Raw genomic sequence first — 26,063 nt, 5'->3', positions numbered from 1 at the left:
ACTGAATGCAGACTGAAGCATAGTTTTTTTCAAAATATTTTTTTTTAGCTGTGTAAGCTTTTTTTTCCTTTCATGGTTTTCCCCTTTTGTCCCAATTTTTCTTTACCAACATTACTAATATGGAAATGTTTAAAATGACTGCATACGTTGGATTTAATATATTTTAACACATATTGGACTACCTGCCATCAGAAGGGGTGGGAGGAAGGAGGGGAAAATTTGGAACAGAAAGTTTTGCAGGGATAAATGTTGAAAGATTACCCATGCATATGTTTTGTAAATAAAAAGCTATAATAAATCTTAAAAAAAAAATTTTTTTTTTAAATGACTGTATATGTATAACCTATTTCAGATTCCTTGCTGTCTTGGGGAAGGAGGAAGAAAAGAAAATTGCAACTCAAAAATCTCACAATAATGAATGATGAAAACTATCTTTATATGTAATTGGGGGAAAAAAATAATGAGCAGGATGACTTCAGAAAAAACTGGACTTATATGAATTCATGCAAAGTAAAATGGATAGAACAAGGAGAAGATTGTACACAGTAATAGCAATATTGTACAATGATGAACTGTGAATGACTTCTTTTCAGCAATACAATCATCCAAAATAATTCTAAAGTGTTTATGATGGAAAAATGTTATCCATTTTCAGAGAGAGAACTAATGAATTTAAATTAAAGCATACTTTTAAAACTTTTTTTTTTTTTGGTCTTTTGCAATATGGCTAATACGGAAATATGTTTTGGATGACTTCATATGTATAATCAATATAAAATTGCTTGCCTTCTCAAGGAAGGGAGCAGGAAGAAGAAAAAATGATTCAAATAAGATAATATAAATATTAAAAATTTTACATATATTTGGGAAATATTTGATGCAATTAATAAAAATATATTAAAAATATTTTTAAAAAGAATTTCACATTGTACTCTGGGAAAACTGCTAAATGCTGATTCTCAAAGTAAAAACACAATAGAGGATAAAAACTCTAAAACACTTTTCTTAATATGTGACCTGGGAACCAAAGTTTGCTTGTTAGAACTTAGCCTACATTAATGTTAAGAATAATGATAATGATGATTCTTTCTAGTAAGAAAAATTTACATCACAGTGCTCAATAGTGTCATCAAGACTAGCACCATTTTTTCCATTCAAATATATTTCATCGTAAATGGAATGCATAACAAAAACTTTTGATGCCACTCAAGTGAAAACATTGGACTTGACAACCACTGCCATAAAATCTAATGATTATTCCAGTTTTGGGTAAATGAATAGGCTTACTTGTTCTCCCGATTGATTGCTGGAGTTATTGTAGGCTTCTTCTTTTCTTCTTCCTGAATGGCTTGGGTTATATCTGGAGAGGAGTAGGAGCGCTTCAGTTTGGAAGGTTCCCTATCCCGCTCAGCAGAAGCCTGTGGTTTGGCTTTATGAGTTGGAGGAGTAGAAGTAGGAGCAGAAGAAGGAGCCATTTCCGGTGGATACATATGAACACTATTGGTGGGTGAATGGTAATAACGAAAGGTTCCAGTGATTGGGTCAAGGAACTTAGATGGAAAGGAAAAAAAAAAAAGGTCAAACAAGCCAAACTACCATTATATAATTATATTTCATCATTAGAAATACTTCTGGCTTTGAATAATCTATCTAGGTTTTACAACTACAGAACTTTAATAACTAACTAAATAACACTTTAAGCACAGGATATTCAGGCTTTTTGGATCATAAATTTTTTGTAATGCCAAACAGCCGAAAAGTCCATGTAGCCCAATAGATCTTTCATGTTGTATGGAAAGACAGTTGTGAAGTTAAATATGATCTTTTTATTTGGGGAAAAAAGGACTAACTCTACCTAAACATTTGGAAATACTACATTAATTCATAGAGAATAGATACAAAAAAAAAATTACTACTTGATACATAGTAATCTTTTTATTTTTCTTTGTGGTTAATTTAACTTTTACCTTGGCCCAACCTGAAGGCAATCCTGGTACTATCCTTCCCATTTCTTCACTTCGAGCTCTTGTTAAAGGCTCTCGCTGAGACTAAATGAAGAAAAAGAAACAATGTATATAAAAATACAAATTGCAACACAAGCAAATAGTTAATACAGTACTTTCTGGCTTCTGTCATTAATACTTTTTAAGAACTAAGTTTTTAGACTTCCTGATAGGAAAATTTTCTTTTTCTTAAATATTACAATCTCTGTCTAGCTGGAAGAAAGGGGGTTTTGACAGTGTAAAACTATGAGAATATGGGTGGTAAAGTAGCTGGAACTAGTTGGAAATTAATCAGAAAGGTTTTAGATTTCAATGAGCAGATTGCCAATGAATTACAGGAGACCTGTTGCTAAGCCTTCTTTTAAAGTAATCTTTCTATTCTCAATATTCTTTAAATATAGTATATCCCTATCCCCTTCATTATAACTTTCTATATTCTCTTCCTTGTCCTTCTGAAAACAAAGAAACCTCACATAAGTAGTGTTTATAATAACCCATTTTCTCAATTACTGTATACTCTCTAATAAACCAAGTATAACATACAAATATAGTCAATAAAAGTCTCATGCTAGAAAAAGAACTTTTAAAATAAAAAACCTAGGCATAAATCACAAAGAAAAAAACCTTATACAAAGGGCTAAAAGTTAATTTAAAAAACAACTTAACTACTTTTTTTTTTTAATTTATTTATTTATTTTTTATTTATTTAATAGCCTTTAATTTACAGGATATATACATGGGTAACTTTACAGCATTAACAATTGCCAAACCTCTTGTTCCAATTTTTCACCTCTTACCCCCCCCCACCCCCTCCCCTAAATGGCAGGATGACCAGTAGATGTTAAATATATTAACATATAACTTAGATACACAATAAGTATACATGACCAAAACATTATTTTGCTGTACAAAAAGAATCAGACTCTGAATTATTGTACAATTAGCTTGTGAAGGAAATCAAAGATGCAGGTGTGCATAAATATAGGGATTGGGAATTCAATGTAATGGTTTTTAGTCATCTCCCAGAGTTCTTTTTCTGGGTATAGCTAGTTCAGTTCATTACTGCTCCATTAGAAATGATTTGGTTGATCTCGTTGCTGAGGATGGCCTGATCCATCAGGACTGGTCATCATCTAGTATTGAACAACTTAACTACTAATAAATTAACAAGATACTTGTTACCTCTAAGAAATTATACAAAATACTTTCAGTAGAAGGCTGAAAACATCATTTTGCAACATAGTAGCGTAAAACATGAAATAGCTTTCTCCTAGCAAGCTTAAAAATCAAAAGAAATGGCTTAAAACAATCAATACTTTTAGTGCTACAGATCTGTAGTTCTTTGCACTTCTTTCCAAAAACTACTTACTTTAGGTCTTTCATTATCTTCAGTACTTTCACTAAAAGTTCCTGCCTTTGGAACTCCAATTTCTGGTTGTCCTTTAGTTTTAATAGGCTGGAAAGAAGTTAAAATTTTAGAAGTTAAAAAAAAAAATCATGTTTTTCTACTATATAGCTTCATTTTATTGAAAAGTACCTACACATCAATCATACTTCAAACATTTTTTTTTTAAATTATAAGAAAACTACAAATAGCACTAGGATTTAATTGTCAGAACCATGGAAGCCCTATCAACTCAAATACATATGAATCTCTTTATGGTTTCATAGGGCTCTAAATATAAGGACAAAAGTCAAAATGAAACGATTTTGACCAGTGAATGCCAACAGATACAGGCACCAAAACTTACTATCACTTGAACACTTTTTTCTGAAAATCTCGTGTGATTTTCAAATTCTTAAGGACAATCATTATGAGATAACTAATTCAACTGGATTAAGCTGTCATATTTTTCAGAGGGAATTATTTAAAATATTTTAATGGATCTGTAATTTCCTTTTACTGGTGTAACAAGCCAGAATGAGTATCTTGCTCAGATGAATATGCTCCAACCCTAAATTTCAAATATTTAAAAACTAGTAGGATTGAACATTATACATTTTCATGGTACTGGTTTCTCTCAAAACCTACTTACTTAACTGCTCTCATCTCATTTAAAATTTTCTACAGCAATGCTTTATTTCTCTAGCAGGATTAGGAAATGACTTTTTCCACATAAGTGAAATTTTCCAAGTATATGAAGCCTTTTTTAAGGGCCAAATAAAAAACAATTTAATCATTTTTAATGCAATTCATTATTCATATTTCATTAAATTTTTAAATGGCAAAGAATTTGTCTATTTATTCTTGATGAGTCAGGATCAGAAGCACAAAGAGCCCAAACTTTCCTCTTATACTAAATGACAATTGGATCCTATGGTTTTTAGTTCAAGGCTTCCTTTTTTTAAAATTTTTGTCTCTTTTCATTCACTAAGGTTTTCAAGTGCAAATCTTGATTTGCTATCGGTAATATTTTTCAAAGTTGTTCTTTATCTAATTTGCAATCATACAAAAATAATCTCAACAAGATTCTGACAGGCTTTAAAATCTCTTATCATTACATCTTTCCCTGCGTTTTTACTCTTCTAAAATCTTTTGAACCCTGCTGATCAGCAGAATGGGCTCCACTGAAGCTGATAGAATGGTCTACCTGGGCAAACATGTGCAAGGTTAAGTTGAGCTTTAAATTATGGCCCTTTCCATTAGGTTACTGAAGTTCCTGGCCTTCTGGTAGATTGTGAAGAAAAACAGGATTTACTAATGTGCTAGAAAGGCAGGGGAGTCATTTCCAGTCTCTTTTAGCATTCCATGCCCTGCCCTAACTTTCTTCCCTTCTCAGTCTTGACATAACAGTTAACCTGTCCAACTTTCTACTATTCTTAATTCTTGAATTTCTTGCCTCTTTGTCCTAAGAAAAGTTATGGCTTGCTAAACCCCAAACCTAAATCATTCCTGCCGTATGCTTCCTGCATTCTTACTCCAGGCTGCTACAGAAATTATACAACCATGCAGATAGGGTTTGCTACAAATATATCTTATTGAATCTTGACTATAGTTTCATCAAGGTGAAATAGTTAAGAAGAGATAGGAAGTCAAGAAGTCCTGGGTTCAAATAATGCCTCTAACACATATAGTTAAATGAGAATTTGGGCAAGTCACTTAATTTCAGCAATTCATACAATTTTTCTAAGGTATGATAATCACTGTGTTATTATGGTAAAGAGTTTTACAAGTTCAACAAAATGACAAACTACTCTATGGAGGGTTACCCAAGATGAATAGGTCATAGTGGAGAATTCTTGATAAACTCTAGTGATCCACTGGAGAAGAAAATGGCAAATTATGCCATTATCTTTGTCAAGAAAATCCCAAGGACAATACTAAAATGATAAAAGAGAAATGACAGTGAAATATGAGCCCCTCAGACTGGAAGAGGTCCAGTGAGCTGCTGGGGAAGAATGTAAAACAAACACAGATCCAGTACTAATGGCTAGCCAAAGCTGAAAGGAAGCTGTGCTGTGGATGCATTTGGTGGCAAAAGAAAAGTTCAATATTCTAAAGATCAATATTACACAGGAACTTGGAATGTAAGATCTATTATCCAAGGTAAAATGAATGTAGTCCAATAAGAGATGGAAAGATTAAACACTGATATCTTTGGAGTCAGAGAACTTAAATGGATAGGAATGAATAAAATTAGTTTAGGTGACCACTACAAATACTAGTGTAGGCAGGAATCCATTAAAAGAAATGAAGTAATTTTTCACACAAATAAAGTCAGATCTAAACAACTGAAATATTAATTGTTCATGGGTAAAATGAGTCAATACAATAAAAATGACAATACTAACTAAATTAATCCACTTATACTGGATGCTATAGCAAATTGCCAAAAAATTACAGAGCTAAAAAAAATAATAACCATTAATCTGGAAGAACAAAAAGTTGTCAAGAAAATCAAGGGGAAATCACTGGAAAAAAAGTGAAGGAACATGACTTAGCTGGACCATATTTCAAACTGTATTATAAAGTGGTAATCATCAAAACTATCTGGTACTGACTAAAACATAAAGTAGTGGATTAATGGAATAGATTAGGTACACAATACAAAACAGTGAATGACTAATTATCATTTAGCATTTGATAAACCCAAAGATCCAAGCTTTCAGTACAAGAACTCACAATTTGACAAAATCTCCTGGGAAAACTGGAAAAAAGTATGCCAGAAACTAAGTACATGCCAATATCATCTCATACCATATACCAAGATAAGGTCAAAATGGATACATAATTTAGATATAAAAGGTGATTCAATAAAGAAATGTGGGGAGCAAAGGATAGTTTACCTATCAAATAAATCTATTGGATAAGGGAAGAATTTAGAATCAAACAAGAAACAGAACATTACAAGATGTAAAATGGATAATTCTGATTAAATTAAGAAGGTTTTTACACAAACAAAACTAATGAAGCTAAGATTAGAAGGTAAAAATCTGGGGAAAAAATTTTATACCAAGTATCTCTTTGATGAAGGCTCTGATAAAGGCCTTATTTCTCAAATATAGAGAGAACTGAGTTAAATTTATAAAAATAGAAGTTTTTTCCCCAATGACCAAAGAATATGAACAAGCAAAGAAATGAAAACTATCTACAGCCATATGAAAAAAATGCTCTAAATAATCACTGACTAGAAAAATACAAACTAAAACAACTTTGAGATACTACCTAACAGATTGGCTAATGTGACCAAAAAAAAAAAAAAAAAAAAAAAAAAAAAAAAAAAAAAAAAAAAAGGAAAATGGCAAATGTTGGAGGCAATGTGGGAAAATTGGGGTACACTGTTGGTGGAACTGTAATCCAACCACTGTGAAGACCAATTTGGAACTCCGCTCAAAAGCTATAAAAATTGCATATCCTTTGATCTAACAAAACTATTACTAGGTTTTTCTTTCAAAGAAATTTTTTTTTTAAAAGGGAAGAGGAATTATTTATACAAAAATATTCACAGCAGCTCTTTTTGTAGTGGCAAAGAATTAGAAACTGAGGGGACATTCACTAATTAGGGAATGGTTGAAGCAGTTGTGTCTTATGTTTGTAATGGAATACTATTTTCCTATAAGAAATGATGAGCAAGATGATAGAAGAGTGAAATGAATAGAATAAGAACAATGTACAGTAACAATATTGTACAATAAACAATTGTGAATGAAAAGCAATAAAATGATCCAAGACAATCCCAAAGGACGTATAATGAAAAATACTACTCATCTTCAGTTAAAGAAACTGATGGAATCTTAATGCATACTGAAGCATAGGATTTTTCACTTTTGGGGGAGAAAGACTTCATGTTTTCTTCCACAAAATATCTAATACTGAAAACATATTTTACCTAATTTTATATATATCCTATATAAAACTGCTAACTGTTTCTGAAAGGAGAAAACGAAGGAAAAGAGGGAGAGAATTTGAAACTCAACATTTAAAAAAATGAATGTTGATAACTTTTTACATGTAAGTGAAAAAAAAGAAACAGAAGAAAGGGAATAGCCCTTATAGTCAATAAAATGAGAAAAGTAGTACTGAGGAATAATCTCAAAAAACGAGAGAATGAGATCTGTTTGAATCTAAGGAAAACCATCCAACATCACAATGACACAATTCTATGCTTCAACTTAAAATGTTTTCTAGATTTCCTAGAAATAACACCCCAAAAAGAAGGAAATAAAAGTGACTCTGTGCATGGACATTACCAGGTGATCAATATCAAAATCTAACTATTTATGTACTTTGAAATCAAAGGTAGAGAAGCTTTATATCAGGGGTCCTCAAACTATGGCCTATGGGCCAGATGCGGCAGCTGAGGACGATTATCCCCCTCACCCAGGGCTATGAAGTTTCTTTATTTAAAGGCCCACAAAACAAAGTTTTTGTTTTTACTATAGTCTGGCCCTCCAACAGTCTGAGGGACAGTGAACTGGCCCCCTATTTAAGAAGTTTGAGGACCCCTGCTTTATATAGTTAGTTAAAACAAGCTGGAGCTGGCTATGGCTCAGATCATGAGCTTCTTATTGCAAAATTAAAATTAATATGAATTATGAATAGAAAGTAGAAGTGATGAATAGATTTAAGGAATTATATCTGATAGAGTACTTGAAAAGTTATGGACAGAGGTTTGGTACAGAAGGCAGCCACAAAAAAATTCCAAAGAAAAAGAGCAAGAAAGCAACATGAATGTCTTTCCAATAAGGTCCAAAATCTTTAAGTTATTCTTAATCTTCATTCTGCCTCACCTTGCCCTACCAATCTTAATTAACTGTCAAGTCCTGTCAAATTTTGCCTTTACAACATAACTTACCCTTTCTTTTCACTTCCAGTAGATTCTAAACTTCTTGACAGTGAAAACTGTGTTTTGGGGTGCCTTGTGGTGGGTCTTTTTTTGTATCCTCAATATCTAGTACAGTATCTGGTATTTAATAAATGCTTGTTAACAGCTACAGCCATCATGACAGTTCAGGCCTTAATAATTTTTTGCTTGGTCTATTGTAACAGCCTCAAATTGAAGGTAAAAGATGCCAACTGATCCCCCTGCATTAAATCTCTCTGCTTCAAAACGTCATACACACAATGATATTCTTGAAGCACAGCTATTACTATATCTCCTCAACCCTCTATTAAAAAAATACCAAGAGTTCCTACTGCCTTTAGGAAAAATTACAAACTCCCCATATAACACTGAAAGCCTTCTACAATCTGTCAAAGAATTATTACATCTTATTCTCCTTTCCGGTACTCCTAGACTATTTACTTGCTCTTATCTATATATAATATCCACCATTTTCATGCTGTTCCTCATATTTTGCTCCTTTCAAAGTTTGGCAAAAGTGGCACTTCAAATATGGGGCCTTTATAGAAAATGCCATTCATATCCAGAGGGAACTATGAAGACTGAATGCGTATAGAAACATAGCATTTTTACCTTTTTTCTTGGCTGTTGTTTTTTCTTTCTCATGATTTTTCTTGCTCAACATGATAAATATGGAAATATATTTAGACTGACTGCATATATTTAACCTATACCAGATTACTTGCTGTCTTGGGGAGGGGAGAGATGAGAGAGGAAGTGAGAAAAATTTGGATGCAAAGTCTTAGAAAAATAATGTTGAAAACTATGTATAGAAAAATAAAATATAATTGGGGAAAAAAATTGGGGCCTTCCCTAAAGATCTCTCCCTAAATGAATTTATTGATCTTTACGTGCCTTTGTTCCTGTCCCTTTCTTTCCTTCCCCTCCCCAAACCAGAAAGAATATAAGCTCCTTGAGCAAAGGGATTCTTTCATTTTGGTTGCAGACTTAGGACCTAACAGTTACTGGCACATAATAGATACTGAAAAAATTATTGGCTGCCAACAGCACCATCTTCTTCTGGAAAATAGAGCAGCAACATTTATATGGCACTATCTCAATTGATCTTCACAACAGCCATGAGATGCAGATACTGTTACCATCCCCATTTTTATAGATGGGGAAGCAGTATGACTGAAGTAAAGAAGCCTGCCCAGGATCATAAAGCTAGTAACGTGCCTCCAGTCAGTTGGACTCAGGGTCCAGTGCTCACTTGGTTACTGTTGCTCAGCTGATAGTCTGTGCTGAGCTTTTCAAGCTTACTCACCTTGCTGGGGCCTGGATCTGTTGGTCCAGAGTGGGAGATATCTGCTACCAGCTTCCTCTGGATTTCTGGTGTCTGACATCCTTTCTCTCGGTCTTCCAAAGGCTTTGCAGATTCTGCCATTTCACGCTCCCTTTTAGTTGGCCCTTTTGCTCCTCCCACCTCCTTCACCTCCTTCTTGTCACTTCCCTCGTCCTCCTGTTGTAGCCCAGCTCCCTCCTCTCTCTCCTCAGCCTCTAGGTTTTCTCTGGTTTTCTGTTCCTGCTCTTCCCTCTTCAGTTTTTCTTTCTGTTCCTCTTGCCTCCTTTCTCGAAGTTCCTTCTCTCGTTTGCTCTTCTCGATCAGCAAAGTAGTTTCTGCATGAATACGAACCTTTTCTTCTTCTGTTAAAGTATCTACCACTGGGGCATAAACTGGCTTTGTAGAACGATCAGGAACAACTTTCCCATTCTGTGGAAGCTGATGATCAAGCTCTGTTGCTTCAGATTTTAGTCTTTGATCATCAGGCAATTTGGTTGGTGGCTTTTTACTGCGATCAATCTGGAATAATAAAAACAAAGGATAACATATATATACTGTGTCAAAATTTCAAGAAATTTAATTTTGGTTCTTGAAACCAGATATTTTCATAAAATAAAAGTAGTTTCGCAAAAAAAAAAAAAAAAATTATCTGTAGGTGTCTCTGGGACAAGTGATTTTGTAAAAAGTTAGAAAAAATTTAAATGAAACCTCAAATATTACTAAAGTGTTTAAGAACATAGCTCTCACTGCCCTTTAATTTAACATAAGGTATGAATAAGAGCTGTCTTCTGACTAAAATAAAAAGTTTAGACCTGGAAAGCACGTAGTCATTAAATATCCTACAAAATGTTTTTAAATGAGCTACTTTGGGGCAGCTCGGTGTCACAGTGTTTATAATACCAGCCCTGAAGTCAGGAGCACCTGAGTTCAAATCTGACCTCAGACACTTAACACTTCCCAGCTGTGTGACTCTAGGCAAGTCACTTAACCTCAACTGCCTCAGCAAAAAAGAAGAAAAAAAAAAAAAAGCTATTTTGCAAAGGATTCAAGTGAAGTAATTACATGTAAATTGTCCAAATTCTTTAGACGCTTAAAATGGGTAGTATTTGTTTCTTGTCACTTTTTAATTAGTATACTGATGCTACACTAGACTACAAAAGATGCAAAACAGAGAAAAGAAGAAGCAACTCCTCCTCAACAAGTAGTCCATTCCAACCTCAGCTGTGTATTGTTTACAGAATTCTTTTTCTTTATACATTCCTCAGTCAAGAAAGGTTGGTACACCAAAGCAGGGGTCCTCAAACTTTTTAAATATGGGGTCAGTTCACTGTCCCTCAGACTATTGGAGGGCCGGACTATAGTAAAAACAAAAAACTGTATTTTGTGGGCCTTTAAATAAAGAAACTTCATATCCCTGGGTGAGGGAGATAATCGTCCTCAGCTGCCGCATCTGGCCGCGGGCTATAGTTTGAGGATCCCTGCTCTAAAGGGTCAGAGTTAAAATAATTTGGGTTTAGGTGCTTAAAAAATAGCTTATTTTCAAACCAGATGATGAAATAAACATAAACAAATTAATATATAAAAAGCTAAAAAATGTTATTATTAACATGCCCTTTTTTTTTTTTTTTGGCCTGTCTCAATAAAGACTAAAGATCCTAAATAATAAAGAAACAGATCTTCTCATTTCTAACAAAAGAAAACTGCCATATTTGATCAAGTTCTGCAACTGGTATCAGGAAAGCCCAAGTTAAAATCTTGCTTCAATTTACTTACTAGTTGTGTGAACTCAGGTGAGTCATACTCAGTTTACTCTAAAAGGGGATAATAAAAGCATACCAGGGGTCCTCAAACTTTTTAAATAGTGGGCCAGTTCACTGTTCCTCAAACTGTTGGAGGGCCAGACTATAATAAAAACAAAAACTTTGTTTTGTGGGCCTTTAAATAAAGAAACTTCATAGCCTGGGTGAGGGGGATAAACGTCCTCAGCTGTTGCACCTGGCCCTTGAGCCATAGTTTGAAGACCCCTGGCATATACCTTACAATGTTATAGTAGCAAGTGAAATAATATACATGAAGAGTTTTGCAAAACTTATAAGGCTATGAAAAAGCCAGATATTCTTACTATTATTAAATAAACTATACGTCCTCTAAACAAAACCTTAAATATAAGTCAGCAATATTTAAGAAAAAGAATAGTTAACATTACTACTAAAAAAAAAAAAAAAAAAAAAAAAACCTTAAACTGGGTGAGAAATCCAAGAGGGAATCAATTTTAACTTTCATCTTTTAAAATAATCATCTAATGAATAGAGGAAAAATACTGGGATCTATTACCTTTCAGGGTTTGTTTGTTTTTTTTTTGGTTGTTTTTTGGTTTGTTTTTGTTAGTAGAAGATTTAGACTAAAAATTTCCAAAATAAACTTGCTTTTTGCATGATGAATTTTTTTGGGGAAAAACTTAACAGTCATATATTTCATAATCAATTATGAACAACAGGAAATCTTTGTCTATTCTATGCAAACATTATTAAGTGAACAATATAGGAACAGACATTGTCCTTTCATTGATGTAGGCACCTCATGCTACAAATGGAGATCAGCAACTTCTCTGAAACATCATCTTAGAGGAGGTGGTAACTAGTGTCTAGAAAGTTAAGTGAATTGTCCAGGGTTGGCCACAGAGAAAGAATATATCAGAATTAGGAGTTAAATTCATGTCCTCCTAGCTTCAAAACCAGCTTTCAAGCCACTAGACTTCCTTAGATAAACTCTCTCTATTATGGCAGATTTCTGTTGGCAACAGTATTTAGGAAAATACTAGCAAAAAAGGTATAATTAGAATGAATTCCAAGAGATGCTCAATTATTCAAAGAACAAAAAAAAAACAAAACCCAAAACCAAAACTTCAGTTTTATTGCATTATATAGTTAGGAAAGAGCTAGGATTGCAATTGGGAAGATCTGGATTCAAATTCCATCTCTGACATTCCTTATCGTTTACCAGTATCCATGACTTCATTATCTGAAAAATGAGAATCACAGAACCTTAGATTCAGAGACAGAAGCGATATCTAACCAATTCCCTGATTTTATACTCAAAGAAACTGAGGAATAAAAAATATTAGTGTCTTTTCCAACATCATATAGGTAGTAAATGGCAAAGCCAGGAGTTGAAAGCAAGTAACTGAACACTAACTTTAATACTTTTTCCCTCAGCATCATCCTGAGTATTACTGTGAAGATCAAATTATCACAAGCTGAAATCCTTAAAGTGCTAGAGAAGTACCAACATCATTGCTGCTGTTATTTATTTAAGTGGATCAACAGATGAAGCTTAGTTTAACAGCTTTGTTATTTTATTGAAGTAACATTTGTATTCAAGGATTTGAGTTATAAGAATTCCATCTAAATTTAAATATAAAGCTAAAAATCAATCAATCTACTTTTGCATACTGCTTTAGCAGTTTTACTTTGTATGAGAGGAAAGGATACCTATCAGTCACCGAGACAGTAGCAGACTTAAATAGATTATTAAGAACATACCTGAGGAACATTTTTCAAAATAGATGTTGGGTTAGGTACAGATGAACCATCAGATTTAGAAACCACAGCAATTGGTCTAACTGGAGTTACTGTACTCAGTGATCCCATCCTCTCGTGATTATTTCCCAACTCTGCATTTTCATTAACAGTTACAGGAGAAGGTTGTATCTGGGATACAGGATGAGCAGGGACTGGTTCTTCTAGTGAAGGATATGTAAAATCCACTAGAAACCACAAAAATAAAATCTGAATTTAATTAAAAAAACAAAACTTTTTTTTCCTATCTACCAAACACAACATAAGCAAAAGCAAGTATATACCTCATTTAAATACCACACTCAATCTAAAACCAAAGTCAACAATGTATACAAACTAGAAACCATTCCAATAAGATTGGGAGAAAATTCAGAATTTTTAACTGTCACCACTACTACTAGGTAGTCTACTAGCAATGCTAGTTGGAAAGGCAAGAAAAAAGTAGAGGGAATTAAACACAGGCAAAGAAAAAACAAAATGACTGAGAGTTTATTAAAAATTAAATGAAACAACTTCATCAAAGTTGTAGTTTATAAATTAAAATCCACATATATCATCAGCATTTCTGTCTAATCCCAATAAAAAACAGCAGGACGGGAAGAGAGAAATTCAATTTTAAAACTATAAAATGTGTAAAATACTTTGGAGACTACCTATCAACACCCCCCACCCCCCATAGACTATGTGTGTCTCTATTCATATGTTATATGAATATAAAACAGTTTATAGAAATATAGACCTAAAAGGTGGAAAAATATTAATTGCTCATGGGTAGATTGAGTCAATATAATTAAGATGACAATCCTAACTAAATTAGTTTATTCAGTGTCATAATAATCAAACTATAAAAGAATTAATTTATGTAACTTTTAAAAATAAACTCATTTGGAGGTCAAAAAACTTAAAGGAATTAATGGGAAGGGGGGAAAAGTCCAAAAGAACCAGATCTCAAACTAATAAATAGATAAGTACTTTCCAAACAATTTGGTATTGATTAAAAAACAGATTAGTACAGATTAATTTAGTAATCTAAAACAAACAAACTTAGTAACTTTGTGTTTGAAGAATGCAAATACCCCAGTTACTATATGACAAAAACTATTGGGAAAATTGGATAATAGTCTAGCAGAAATTAGGCAAAAATGACATTTTATGCCAAATACCAAAATAAGCTCCAAATGACTAAATAATTTAGTCACAAAAGATCACGATTGATAAATTAAAGAATTGCCAAATTTCTTTTTGCATCTGTGGATAGAGGAAGATTTCATGATCAAATAAGAGATATAGAGTATCAAAGAAGATGGACAATTTTGATTACATAAAATTAAAAAGGTTTGGCACAAACAACCTGAATACAGGTAAGATTAGAAGGAAACCAGTTAAGTGGGGGAAAAAAATCTATGAGGCAAGTTTCTTTGATAAAAATTTTACTTTCTTAGTATATAATGAACCCATTTAAATTTCTAATGATAACATCAATTCTCCAATTGATATATCAAAGAATATAATCAGGAAGTTCAGAATGGATAAAACCAAGTTGTCTATAATAATAGGAAAAATACTCCAAATCACTACTACTCGGAAAAATGAAAACTAATCAATCCTGCTTATACTGGTGGATCTTATACTGATCAAACTGACCCACTCCCTCCATCCCCCCGAAAGGAAAATTACAGATGTTAGAGGGAGTGTGGAAAAATGGACACCGGTGATGGAGTTATTAATTGGTCTAGTCATTTTGGAAAGCAATTTGGAAATATGCTTCAAAAGTTCCTTTGACCTATGGATACCAAGACTACCTTTGCGTGTCAAGGTATCAAAGGAGGAGGTTCTCTATATGAAAAACATTTATAATAGTTTTTTTTGTGGTACTAAAAACTAGAAACTAAGAGACTACTTATCAAATGGGAGAATTCCTAAATAAATTATGGTATATTACTATAATGGAATTCTACTGTATGGCTAGTTATGATGAAGGGGGCAGTTTCAGAGAAATCTGGGAAGACCTGTATGACCTAATGGACAGCAGAACCAAGTGAATAATTTATATAACATATACAATAACACTATGAAGATAAACAGCACTTAAAGCCTTAAAACCTATCAATGAAATGATCTGTCATGATTACAGGGGAGTCATGATGAAACATGTTTCCTGTCTCCTGACCAAGAGGTAATGGACTCGGGATAAAGACATATGTTTTGTACATGGCAACATAAGAATTTTTATTTAAGTAATCATATTTTTAGTTGCGTTTTAATTTTTTTTTTTTTTTTGTTTCTGAATTAGGGGCAGAGGGAGAAAGGAAGAAGAGAAGAAAAGAGGGAAAGAAAGTAAGGAAGAGATTTTAAAATGATCAAAGACAGATTCAGAGAGGAACATAGGAAAATTTCTACGAAATGATATGGAATAAAATGAACAGAATCTGGAAACCCATTTTATAACTATAACATTAATATTGTAAAAGCAATTTTGAAGAGCTAAAGAACTCTGATCAATGCAGTGATTAATTGCAAGTCCTTCCAGAGGACTAATATTAAAGAAATATGAAGAATACGAAGAATAGGTCATAGTTTTTAGACATGGCAAATAGCCACACTGTAAAAATAAACTCTGAAAGCTATAAAAACTTGGGTCAACTATGACCATCCATGATTCCCAAGGACCAAGATGAAGTATGCTTTTTATCTCTTTACAAAGAGTTAATGGACTCAAGTATAGAAAGAAGCATATACTTTTTTGGGCACAGCCAATGGAAAAAAATCTATTTTGCTTAACTATGCATTATTTGTTACATGAATTGCTTTTTTTTCCCCAGAGGGGTGGATATGGGGAAAAAAAAATTATGTTAATTAAAAAAACTTTAATTTAAAATGGCAAATGAAAATACAATCAAGAATTAAGCTTTGCGCTATTCAAAAGTAAACAATTGATTTCAAAACATTTTAACATACTCAATTTTAAAGAAAAGTACGTACATGAGATAGACACTTCTTCAGTCTTGCCACAGGCAGGTGGAGTTACCTTAGCATTTGTTGTAAACTGGGGATAGCAAAGGAGCCAGTTTTCATAACCTCCTTCTAAAACTAAAGGTTCATTCTTTAGGATAGTTTTACTTTCCCACTGCAAAACAAAATAAACATATTACTTTAAAAATAGAAGCAATTTCATGGAATCTTAAAATATTCCATACAGCTGAATTTTTTAAACCACACTTCTTTATTTGCAACTCATGTTTTTCATGTACAATAAATTGAAAATGTGGCATTAAGTCAAAACAAAGAGAGAAAATTACAGGGATTGTTTGCTTTAAAGAGAAATTTAAAAGCACTGATTAACTTTTCCCTTATCAATAATCAATGACAATGTTCATACTTAAAACTCTATCTAGAGAAAACATAACTGGTCTTTGCCTTCAACAAAAGTTGTAGTGAATGCAAAAGGTGAACTATTTGCTTAGAGAAACCAAGATACTTCTAAAAACTTGGCTGAGAAGAAATACCAATATTTCCCTTAATTCTCTTGGGTTGAGAGATTTTAGGTTTGAAAAGGACAAAATAAAGAAAACTAATCACAAAGTTAACAATCTGTAGCTAGTGATCTTCACATTACTGTTTAGAATTATTAATCACAAAAGCTCTTCTCCATAAGTGAGTCCTGTGGCTCTTATAAAAAGAACAACATCACTCAGCTAAACCGAACACACGGATACCTAACTAACCCTATTTACTATCTGTACAAAAGACTCCGACAAATAATGAATATTAAAGCCACAATATTTAAATAAAATGTTCTGTCCCACAATAAAATATAGTGGATATTTTTGTTGCTCCCTCTGTAAGGGATGTTATTTTAAAAAATTACATAAAGAAAGTAAGAATGTTTTGAACTCTTTAGGCAAAGGCTTTATTGGAATATGAGTTCATTCTTTAATCACTTTGTACATTTTACAATATAAGGGAAAATATATACAGGAAATCTTCTAGAAGCCTATATTCAGGACTCATTTTTGAAGATTCTTCATGTTCCCTGCCAGTCCATAAGTAACTCAACAGGCTTCTGCTGAAACCTTTGCTCTGGATGACTGGAAACTCTCCAAAAAACAAGATCTTAGTACAAAAGAGATCTTAGCAACTTTTTAGTTGAATAAAAAGCAGGAAGTTGAAGACCATTACGGGGGAATGGTATTATAGAAAACACATAACTGTATTTTTTCTCCCTAAATCTAGTTGGTACACAACCCAAGAATAAAGTAAGTAATGGAAAGAACAGGAATAGTAATGATGAAAAAAAAATCTTTAAATAGAAATTTTCCACAAAATACATGTTATAATAAATGATTTAAAAACATGGTAATTTTGTATATCTTTTGGTGCAAACTTATAGATGCATTTTCTTTTTAAAAGATCACAGTTTAGGTAGCCAGTCCATATTCAGATCAACTACTAGTACCCTATCTACTATAAAAGAATTGAAAAAAACTTCAAAAAAATGAAAGCTAAACAACAATTTAAACTGTTCCATGGAAGGAATAAATAGTCTCTGCAAATTACCTCTTTGGAATGGAGAAGGTATCTTATAATTAGGTATTCTATATAGTTAATTTAAATGGTCATTTAAATATACAGGTACTGATGAAGTTTTTTTGTTGTTTTAGTTAACTCAATCTTTATTATTTGAGGTTTCCTTGGCAAAGACATTGGAGTGGTTTGCCATTTCTTCTCCAGCTCATTTTATATATGAGGAAACTAAGGCAAGCAGATTAAATGACATATTCTGGGTCACACAGCTAGGAATATTTGAGACCAGATCTGAACTCAGGAAGATGAGACTTTCTGACGTAGGCCCAGTGCTTTATCATAGTTAGTGTAACCTAACTACCCCCATGAAGATTTTGTTTACTGAGAAACTTGATTCAGATGACTTTGTGCATAAGAAGCTTTCTGGCCTCATTTGCTCACTAAAGGGATAAAATCAAAACTGAATGCTACAAAATACCAAATCTGGCCTAAAGGAAGAAATATAAAAAGATATCACTTCTCTGTACGAACAAGTAACCACATGTGTGATATGCCCATATTATATTTTGCTTTTGAAATGTTGGTTAATTTTACATAACATTTTCCTCATATCCCTCACTTTTTATTCTTTATTCTAATGAGTAACTATCTTAGAAGCGATCAAGAAAGAGATACAGTGCAAAATAAATGTAACTAACAAAAACCATGTATCAATAAAAAAAAATTTTTTTTTGGAAAAAATAAAAATTTTTAAAATGAAAGGCTGAACTAGATGATCTCCTATGGTCCCTTCCAGTTCTGAATCTATAATCCTATAAGACTTTGGCCTGATTTAACTGAGTTAAGTTTCAAAGGAAAATATCAATCCTCCTCTCTAGTATCTATTGAAAACACCTATGTCCTCCAAAAATGGTACCCTTGGAGCTTCTGTTGAGAACAAGTAATGACAATTGTTACTAATGATAACAAAAAAATATTGCAAAATACTTAAAAACGGATAGAAGAGTCCATTTCTAAGTAAAAGTCTAAGCCCATAACATCTTTTTACTTCTGTCCTGCTTCTACTTTCTAGCCACCTTCACTCCTGTTATCAAGCTGCCTTCCTATAGCTGAGAACAGATCTGGAAATTTGGGGGAGGGGGAAGACAGAAGAAGGAATAATATTAAGAAAGCTGGGGTATATTTCAACCAATTATCTAACAGGGAATTTAAAAGGAAGTTAGCAAGAGGTGAGCCACAGGAAAGCATGGTACTAGGGCAAACTAATAGACTCTAGGGTTCTGGGTATAAGGAGGAGAATAAGAAGAAGAGATAATTAAAAGACATGTGATAGAATACATGTGATAGAAAAAGAAGAAAGAAGTCATTCAATAAGTATAGAGGATAGTAATTTGTAAGGAAATAAAACTTCTATTATCAATCAAATATTCTTTATTTTACTTTTGTTTGCTGAAATTTTATGTTACATTGATACTCAGAGCTTTAAGTCAGTTTTAAAAAAAACAAAACCAATATTAAATTTTTCTAAGCAATTTTAAAAATTATTTGTTAATAAAAACCATTAGAAAAAGGCCTAATTCTTCAAATAGAAAATGTCACATTATTTCCTCCCAACAATTTAAACTTTTGAGATACTGATTTGTTTGGATACATATCTGTTTTGAACTGAGAACATTGCTTTGCTAGGGCTTAATAAATTAATAATAAATATTTAAATTTGCAGGAAGAGAAGAAAAGAAAATCCAACCCCAAAGCACCACATCTTGCTCTTTATTAGCAAAAACTTTTTTTTTTTTTTAATCTTAGAGGGTGGAAATAAACAAGGAACCTTGCTAACCTTAAAAAGTGCATCTTTCAGACTCTGCAGAGTTGTTCCAAGCTGTAAATCTTTGGCAGAACTAAACCAGTCAAGAAGTACAACATAGTCAACGCACCCCCGCTTCTTCCATGCATCTTTAGAATTATCTGGGAGTTTTGCTTCAATCGAATTAGCAGTGACTCTGAAATTTAGCAACATATGCATTGAGGCAAAAGGACATCAGACTTTCTATTACATTGTACTGGTACAGATCTTAATTCAAACTTTATAATGAGAGCTTGTGTCTAACTCCTTTACCAGAGTACCATATTAGAATACATTTTCAGGGATAATTATTAGAAAGGGAAAAATAACTACAAAACAACGATCTCTATCTATTTTAGCAATTATTCACAAAGAAGGAATCCTTTTTCTGTGGGAGCTCACCAACAAAGTACCAGGAGAGGTGTGAGGGCCTTGGGAAGACATGTAATTGAATATCTCTGAGTGTCGCTATTTCAAATATAAAGCCAATATAGACAAATTTAACATGATTTTGTATTTATCCACTGATTTATATTACCAACTCAAGTATTGCCCATTCCATAGCTAGTTAAATACATACCAAATTTATGCACCTTTGGATTATGATTCTTCTCATTACTACTATAATAAAGATTAAATAATCTTAGATCTACAGTTTGATATTATATATGCTTTCAGACTTAGCTGATGTACTGGTTTATTTGTGTGAACTATTTGCTTTCTTTCTGTTAAGTTTTTACTCTGTTGGAGTGGCTTTTACTGGGAGAGGAAAGGGAAAGAGAGATACTGAAAACGAAGACACTTCTTGTCAAAATGGCTGCCTGAACAGAGGCTTCCATCACCTTACTCCAATAAAAACCTAAAACTATCACCCATATTGAAAACAAATCAATAAAAAGCTCAACCCAAGGAGTAACTACAGTAAATGATTTTTTTTTTCCTATCCCAGAATGACACAGAAATTCAGTCAAAGTCCATGGCAATAGGGAAAGGGGTCTTCCAGAAAAGCAAGTACTTATGCTCAGATAAATAAGCTAGTAGCGTTCTAGTGCCACCAGAACAATATGGGAAAACCTGCAGCATGCAAGGCTCTGTATCAGACAAAAAGACAAGATCTGAGAGAGCAAGAGGAGTCCACCAAGAAAGTCTGAAAATAGACCAGAGAGACAGCTATCAGTGAGGCGTGCTAGCAGGGTGGCAGAGATTCTACCTAAACATCACAGACCTTTAACTTCTAAGGTCTCTGGTTCTATGTCCTGAGACTTCATAAAATGATCTGAAGGAAAACTCTGGACTGCCCAATTCAGGAGGGTCAAACCTTCTGGAGGTGAACTAAGTGAGATCAAGGAAGACCAACCACTCATTCAAAAACAGGAAGCACAGACTGGTTTACACCTAATTAGCTCATTCATAAAATCCAGTTTGAAGCCCTAAGGTTGGAGAGATGAATAAACATAAAAATATTCAGACCATGACAAAGAATTATAATTGATACAAAGATATCCTAAAATCTAACCTAAAAAGATAAAGTAAATTTCTAACAGCAAGCATAATTTGAAAGGAAAAAAACTGCATTTTACACAAAGACTACTCAGATACCAAGAGAAAATGAAGGTACTAAAAAATGAAACAAAAGTTCTAAAGAAGTGGAAGAATAAATAGCTGAGAACAAACTGGCAAGTATCCAACTAAAGGACTCCCTGAAAATTAGAATCGACTCAACAAATCAATGACTCAATTAAAGAACAAGAAACATTAGAACAAAATCATAATACTGAAAAAAATAGAAGAAAATGCAAATTATCTACTATCAAAAACTATTCACCCAGAAAATGTTTAAAAATCAATGTCTTCCTGAAAAATGTGATTTCTTTAAAAGCTTCTAAAAATACAACTTTTGTGGAATTTTAAAGGTCTTTTAATTTTTTAATTCCTAATTAAAAGATTAGAGATAAGTAGAAATGAAGCGCAAACACAAGAATAGGGAAAAACCTAGGAAGGAAAATTTATTTGAATAACTGGAAGGGGACATGTGATGATGAAGTACTAACATTTTACAGGGAGAGAAAAAAACAAGTGTCCCTTTAGAATCTTAATGTCTTCAAAATGTATTGAGGGAATTAAATAAGAAAACTTTTGTAATTAGCATTTTAAGAATGGAAAGAAAGGTAAAAGTAAAAAGAATATGAAGAAAGAATATAATCAGAAATGGATGGGATTAACAGTAGAAAAAACATTAAAGAAGATACATTATTATCTTCTTTGCCACTGCACCCTAAGAACCAAGGGAGAAGTTATGCAAATACAAGAAAAAAAAAAAAAAGAGAAAGTAAAAAAATCCATTGAGAAGATAATCATGAATTGAAGAATGGTTCATCAAATTGGCAAATAAAGAGAATGAAATACTATTTGCATTGTAAAAAATGAGAGACAATTTTAAAGAATCCTGGGGAAGCAGGAACTGATACAGAATGAAATAAGCAGAACAAAGTTTATATGTACAATGACACAACAACATAAAGAAAAACAACTTTGAAAAATGTAAGAGGTCTGATAGAATCAAAGATCAACTATGTCTTCAGACAAAGCATGTTACCCATTCTCCTGACAAAGATGAACTCAAGTTGTGAAAGAAAACATATTTTTGGATATGGCCAAGGAACTAGTTTATTTTGCTTGACTACGCTTATTTGTTACAAGGATTTTTTTTTTTTTTTTTTTTTTACTGTTTTAAAGGATAATGGGAGATGGGGATAAGAGAAGGCAACTTTTCAAAGTACATAAAAGAAAAAAGAAGGATCAGAATGAAGCACAAACAGGACAACTTAGAAATATGTTGAATTTATTACATACTTTTACAAAATCAAGAGGTATGCAATAGAGATTCACCATTTCAAATATAATCCTCTTTCTGTGTTCTACTTTGTATACATTTTTTGGATGTTAGTTAAATTCAGAATAAAAAAACTAAATTAAAAAAGAAAAAAATGAAGGTGATATTAAAAACAAAAGATATCAAGAAAAAAATCTTCATACAGGTCAAATATGAAATTTATGGTCCCCAGAGACAGAATAGTCTACCTCAGAAAAGGACGTTTTTCTGGCAGCCTAAGTTCTTAGCATGCTTACTATATTTGTTGTCTCTATCAGGAGACAGATAGAAATGGCTGATGGAAATGGATAACAAGAAGACTAAATCTGAGTTACCTAGAACTTTAGTTACTAATGGGATATTTTAGTAATTTTCTGCAAAATATTTGCAGACACTAGGAAGTTGAATAAAGTTAAGAAATTTTTTCTTGTAAGTAAAAATTTTAGTAAAATGGTAAGTTCAAGAAATAATTCAAGATTATAGAAAATGGTTCATTTTTACAAAAAGTCCAAATATCCTCCAGATATTCAATTAGAAAATAATACAATTTAAATATAAAGTGGGAAGCAAGACAAAAGAATGGGTTAGATCACAAGAAGAATGTTGCTGAGCTTACTAGCACTTATAGGGTAACAAAATGATAATACTGGAAGGGAATTTAAGAGATTATCTAGACCAAAACCCTTATTTTACAACTTAGGACTCAGTCTCAAGGAAGCTAAGTATTATGTTTTAGCTCACGTTAATCAGTGGTAATATGGAGATCAGAAGCTAAGATTTCTGACTTTTAATCTAGTTTTCTTTCCATTATCCTACCTATATGCTTTCTTGCACAACCACACGAGACTTCAAAATATATAAAAAGTACCCTCCTCTAAACTAAATGTGGATAATAATAGGATAAATCAATTAGCAGGCCTTACAGAGATATAAGAAATATAAGGGCTGTCCCTTATAAATCCACAACAAGCCTCAAGTGCCTGCAGAGAAAGGGAGCATAAGTCAAAGGAGAAACTTACCTACTACCTATGTGATCCACCACCAATAATTATAACTAGCTTTTTGGCAATATAACAATATAACATTTGCAGCATCTGGCAAGAAGCTTTATATCACGAGAAAGGGCAATGAAAAAGACTAAAGGAGAATTTAACCCAGATAATACTGTATAGTAACATTACTATTTTCACAGTCCACCAAGAATAGCCTACCCTGGATTGATGGCCTCTTCAGGAACACTTAGCGAATTAATAATACAGGAATCTTGATAATCTTGTATACTTCGAGCATCCATTATAATCAAACTGATGTTTTTATCTGTCATCATTGTGAACAATTCCTCAGCTGTGATTGCATCTTGGAATAGAAAAATAGAATCATGATAAACAAACAGATTATATTTACATATTACCAAACAGATGAAACATGAACTTTTCCTGGACAAGTTCTACATTCTATCTTATACATTATTAGGTTAAGGATAACATCACTTTGAAATTTTGGTCTATACAAAATGTATTTTATGCTGTATACTGTATGTTTTTGGTTAAATCAATTTGTCTTTATTCAAAAATCTTGTTAACATGCGAATTCTCTTTATGAAACAGTTTCTGAAAAACTCTTTTAATGAGAAAGTTTATACATGTTGGGGTTTCTAAATATTATCACGGAAACTCAATTGACAGTTGGTTACCTAACTAAGGATATACCATATGAAACAACTAACAAGGTCTAAAAAAAGTCTAAAAAAAGAGGAAGGCTTTTGACTCTAACTTAAAACACTGGGAAAACTTCATGAGGTTGAAAAGAAACTGGAAGGAAGAAAGAATATGAAAAGGTTAGAGAAGACAATCTGCCTTCTATTATGTTTTATCTAATTATTCCTTTATTTTCTTCCTGCTTCTAGAAGAAAAACAGTTAAAAATGAAGAATTAATTTCGCAGCTAAGAAGGGCTAGTCCCACAAAAACAATAAAATAAAATACCCATAACTATTCCTTTAGAGTTTTTGGTTAAAGGTTGAACTGAAGATTTTGTTAACTTTGACTTAAAAGTAGCAGTTAGTTTCCTAAGAACAGTTTCATAAGAAGAATTAATTTATTTAGAATTAATTGCTTCTAAGTTATATTTTAATATATTTAACATCTACTGGTCATCCTGCCATTTAGGGGAGGGGGTGGGGGGGGTAAGAGGTGAAAAATTGGAACAAGAGGTTTGGCAATTGTTAATGCTGTAAAGTTACCCATGTATATATCCTGTAAATAAAAGGCTATTAAATAAAAAAAAAAAAAATAATTTAAAAAAAAAAAAAAAAAAAGAAAGCTCCATCACTCAGGATATTTCAGCTTTACTTGTACTCAAAGCTATGACCGAGTCTGAACTAATAAATGTTTATGTATTGAAACCAAAAAAAAAAAAAAAAAAAGAATTAATTGCTAACAATGAAGGAATAGAGATAAATATCTAACTGCATCACATTCACTTAATTTGAAAATTGTTGTAGAATAATCCTCAAAAAACCCACAACTACTTACTAAGCTCAGTTGTTTTATTAGTTTTTATTTAAAAAAAATTTTTTTTAAGAAGCATGTATCTCAAAACACACACACATACATTCAAACTTCTTAGATAAGGAAACTGAGACCAAAAGAAATTAAGTGACTTATCCATGGTTATACAGATAATATCTGAATAAAGATTTAAACTAACATCTTCTTAACCTTAAGTCTAACATTGATTGCATCTATTAAAATTTCAAAATTTCTGGAGAAAAAAAAGGATGTTTAAAAAACTATAAGTATTCTAAACCTAAAGGGGTTTTTTTTTAATGCTGGTTTTTCTTAATAGAAGAATCTCAACAATAACATGGAAAAGGAGAAAAACAAATCTCAAAAAACACAGATTCACAAATCTAGCTAACTGTTGCTGCAAATACTTACCTTTCCCCCTTTTAATATATTTAAAGAGTTTTTAAAGTTCATTTTTGTAAGAATTTGAATTCTTAATTTCTCCCCCTCCCTCCCTTTCTCTCTCCCTAAGAGAGAAAGCAAATTGACATGTGATACATGTACAATTATGTTAAATATATTTCTACAGGAGTCATGTGGTGAAAAAATCAGAATAAAAAGGAAAAACCATGAAAATGAAAAGACAAAAAAAAAAAGTGAAAATAATATGTATTTGCATTCAGACTCCACAGATCTTTCTCTGAATGTCGATAGCATTTCCCATCATGAGTCTTTTGAAATTGTCTTGGATCACTGTATTGTTGAGAAGTGCTAACTATATCATACTTGATCATTGCTCAATGTTGCTGTTACTGAAACACTTACCTTTCTTTGCTTTCTCATTCTTTTCCTTCTTTTCACCATTAATCTATTTCATAAAAAACAGAAAGGTTTTTATTTATGAAATTCAAGTTTCATAATTCAGCAAAATTTAAAATTGTAAAAAATTACATGAATGTTAAAAAATACTGATACAACAGAACTACTCAGAGGATTAGGGATTGAAGGCTGAAAGATATCTTAGAAGTCATCTAGTTCAACATCTCTTCTTTTAACAGGTGTGGAAACTCAATTGCAGTGAAATTAAATGAATTGTCCAATGTCCATT

General features: G+C 32.4%; 1 protein-coding gene across 2 annotated transcripts in view; it reads right to left on the bottom strand.

Moving 5' to 3' along the window:
- The window catches only part of USP8 (ubiquitin specific peptidase 8), a 105,434-nt gene that overhangs the window by 9,470 nt on the left and 69,901 nt on the right, over nt 1–26,063 (bottom strand). For both annotated transcript variants that reach the window (XM_031955180.1, XM_003755930.4), the window contains exons 6-14: nt 25,781–25,823; nt 23,661–23,805; nt 19,572–19,734; nt 16,193–16,337; nt 13,175–13,398; nt 9,615–10,151; nt 3,373–3,459; nt 1,968–2,048; nt 1,288–1,550 (exon numbers count right to left, since the gene is read on the bottom strand). In XM_031955180.1, the coding sequence (XP_031811040.1) occupies nt 1,288–1,550; nt 1,968–2,048; nt 3,373–3,459; nt 9,615–10,151; nt 13,175–13,398; nt 16,193–16,337; nt 19,572–19,734; nt 23,661–23,805; nt 25,781–25,823 (1,688 nt within the window). The remainder of the gene's footprint in view (nt 1–1,287; nt 1,551–1,967; nt 2,049–3,372; nt 3,460–9,614; nt 10,152–13,174; nt 13,399–16,192; nt 16,338–19,571; nt 19,735–23,660; nt 23,806–25,780; nt 25,824–26,063) is intronic.

The sequence above is a fragment of the Sarcophilus harrisii genome, chromosome 2, assembly GCF_902635505.1.
Source record: "Sarcophilus harrisii chromosome 2, mSarHar1.11, whole genome shotgun sequence".
Lineage (NCBI taxonomy): Eukaryota > Metazoa > Chordata > Mammalia > Dasyuromorphia > Dasyuridae > Sarcophilus > Sarcophilus harrisii.
The sequence above is the reverse complement of the archived record's forward strand: the minus strand, read 5'-3'. Positions and strand labels throughout refer to the sequence as shown.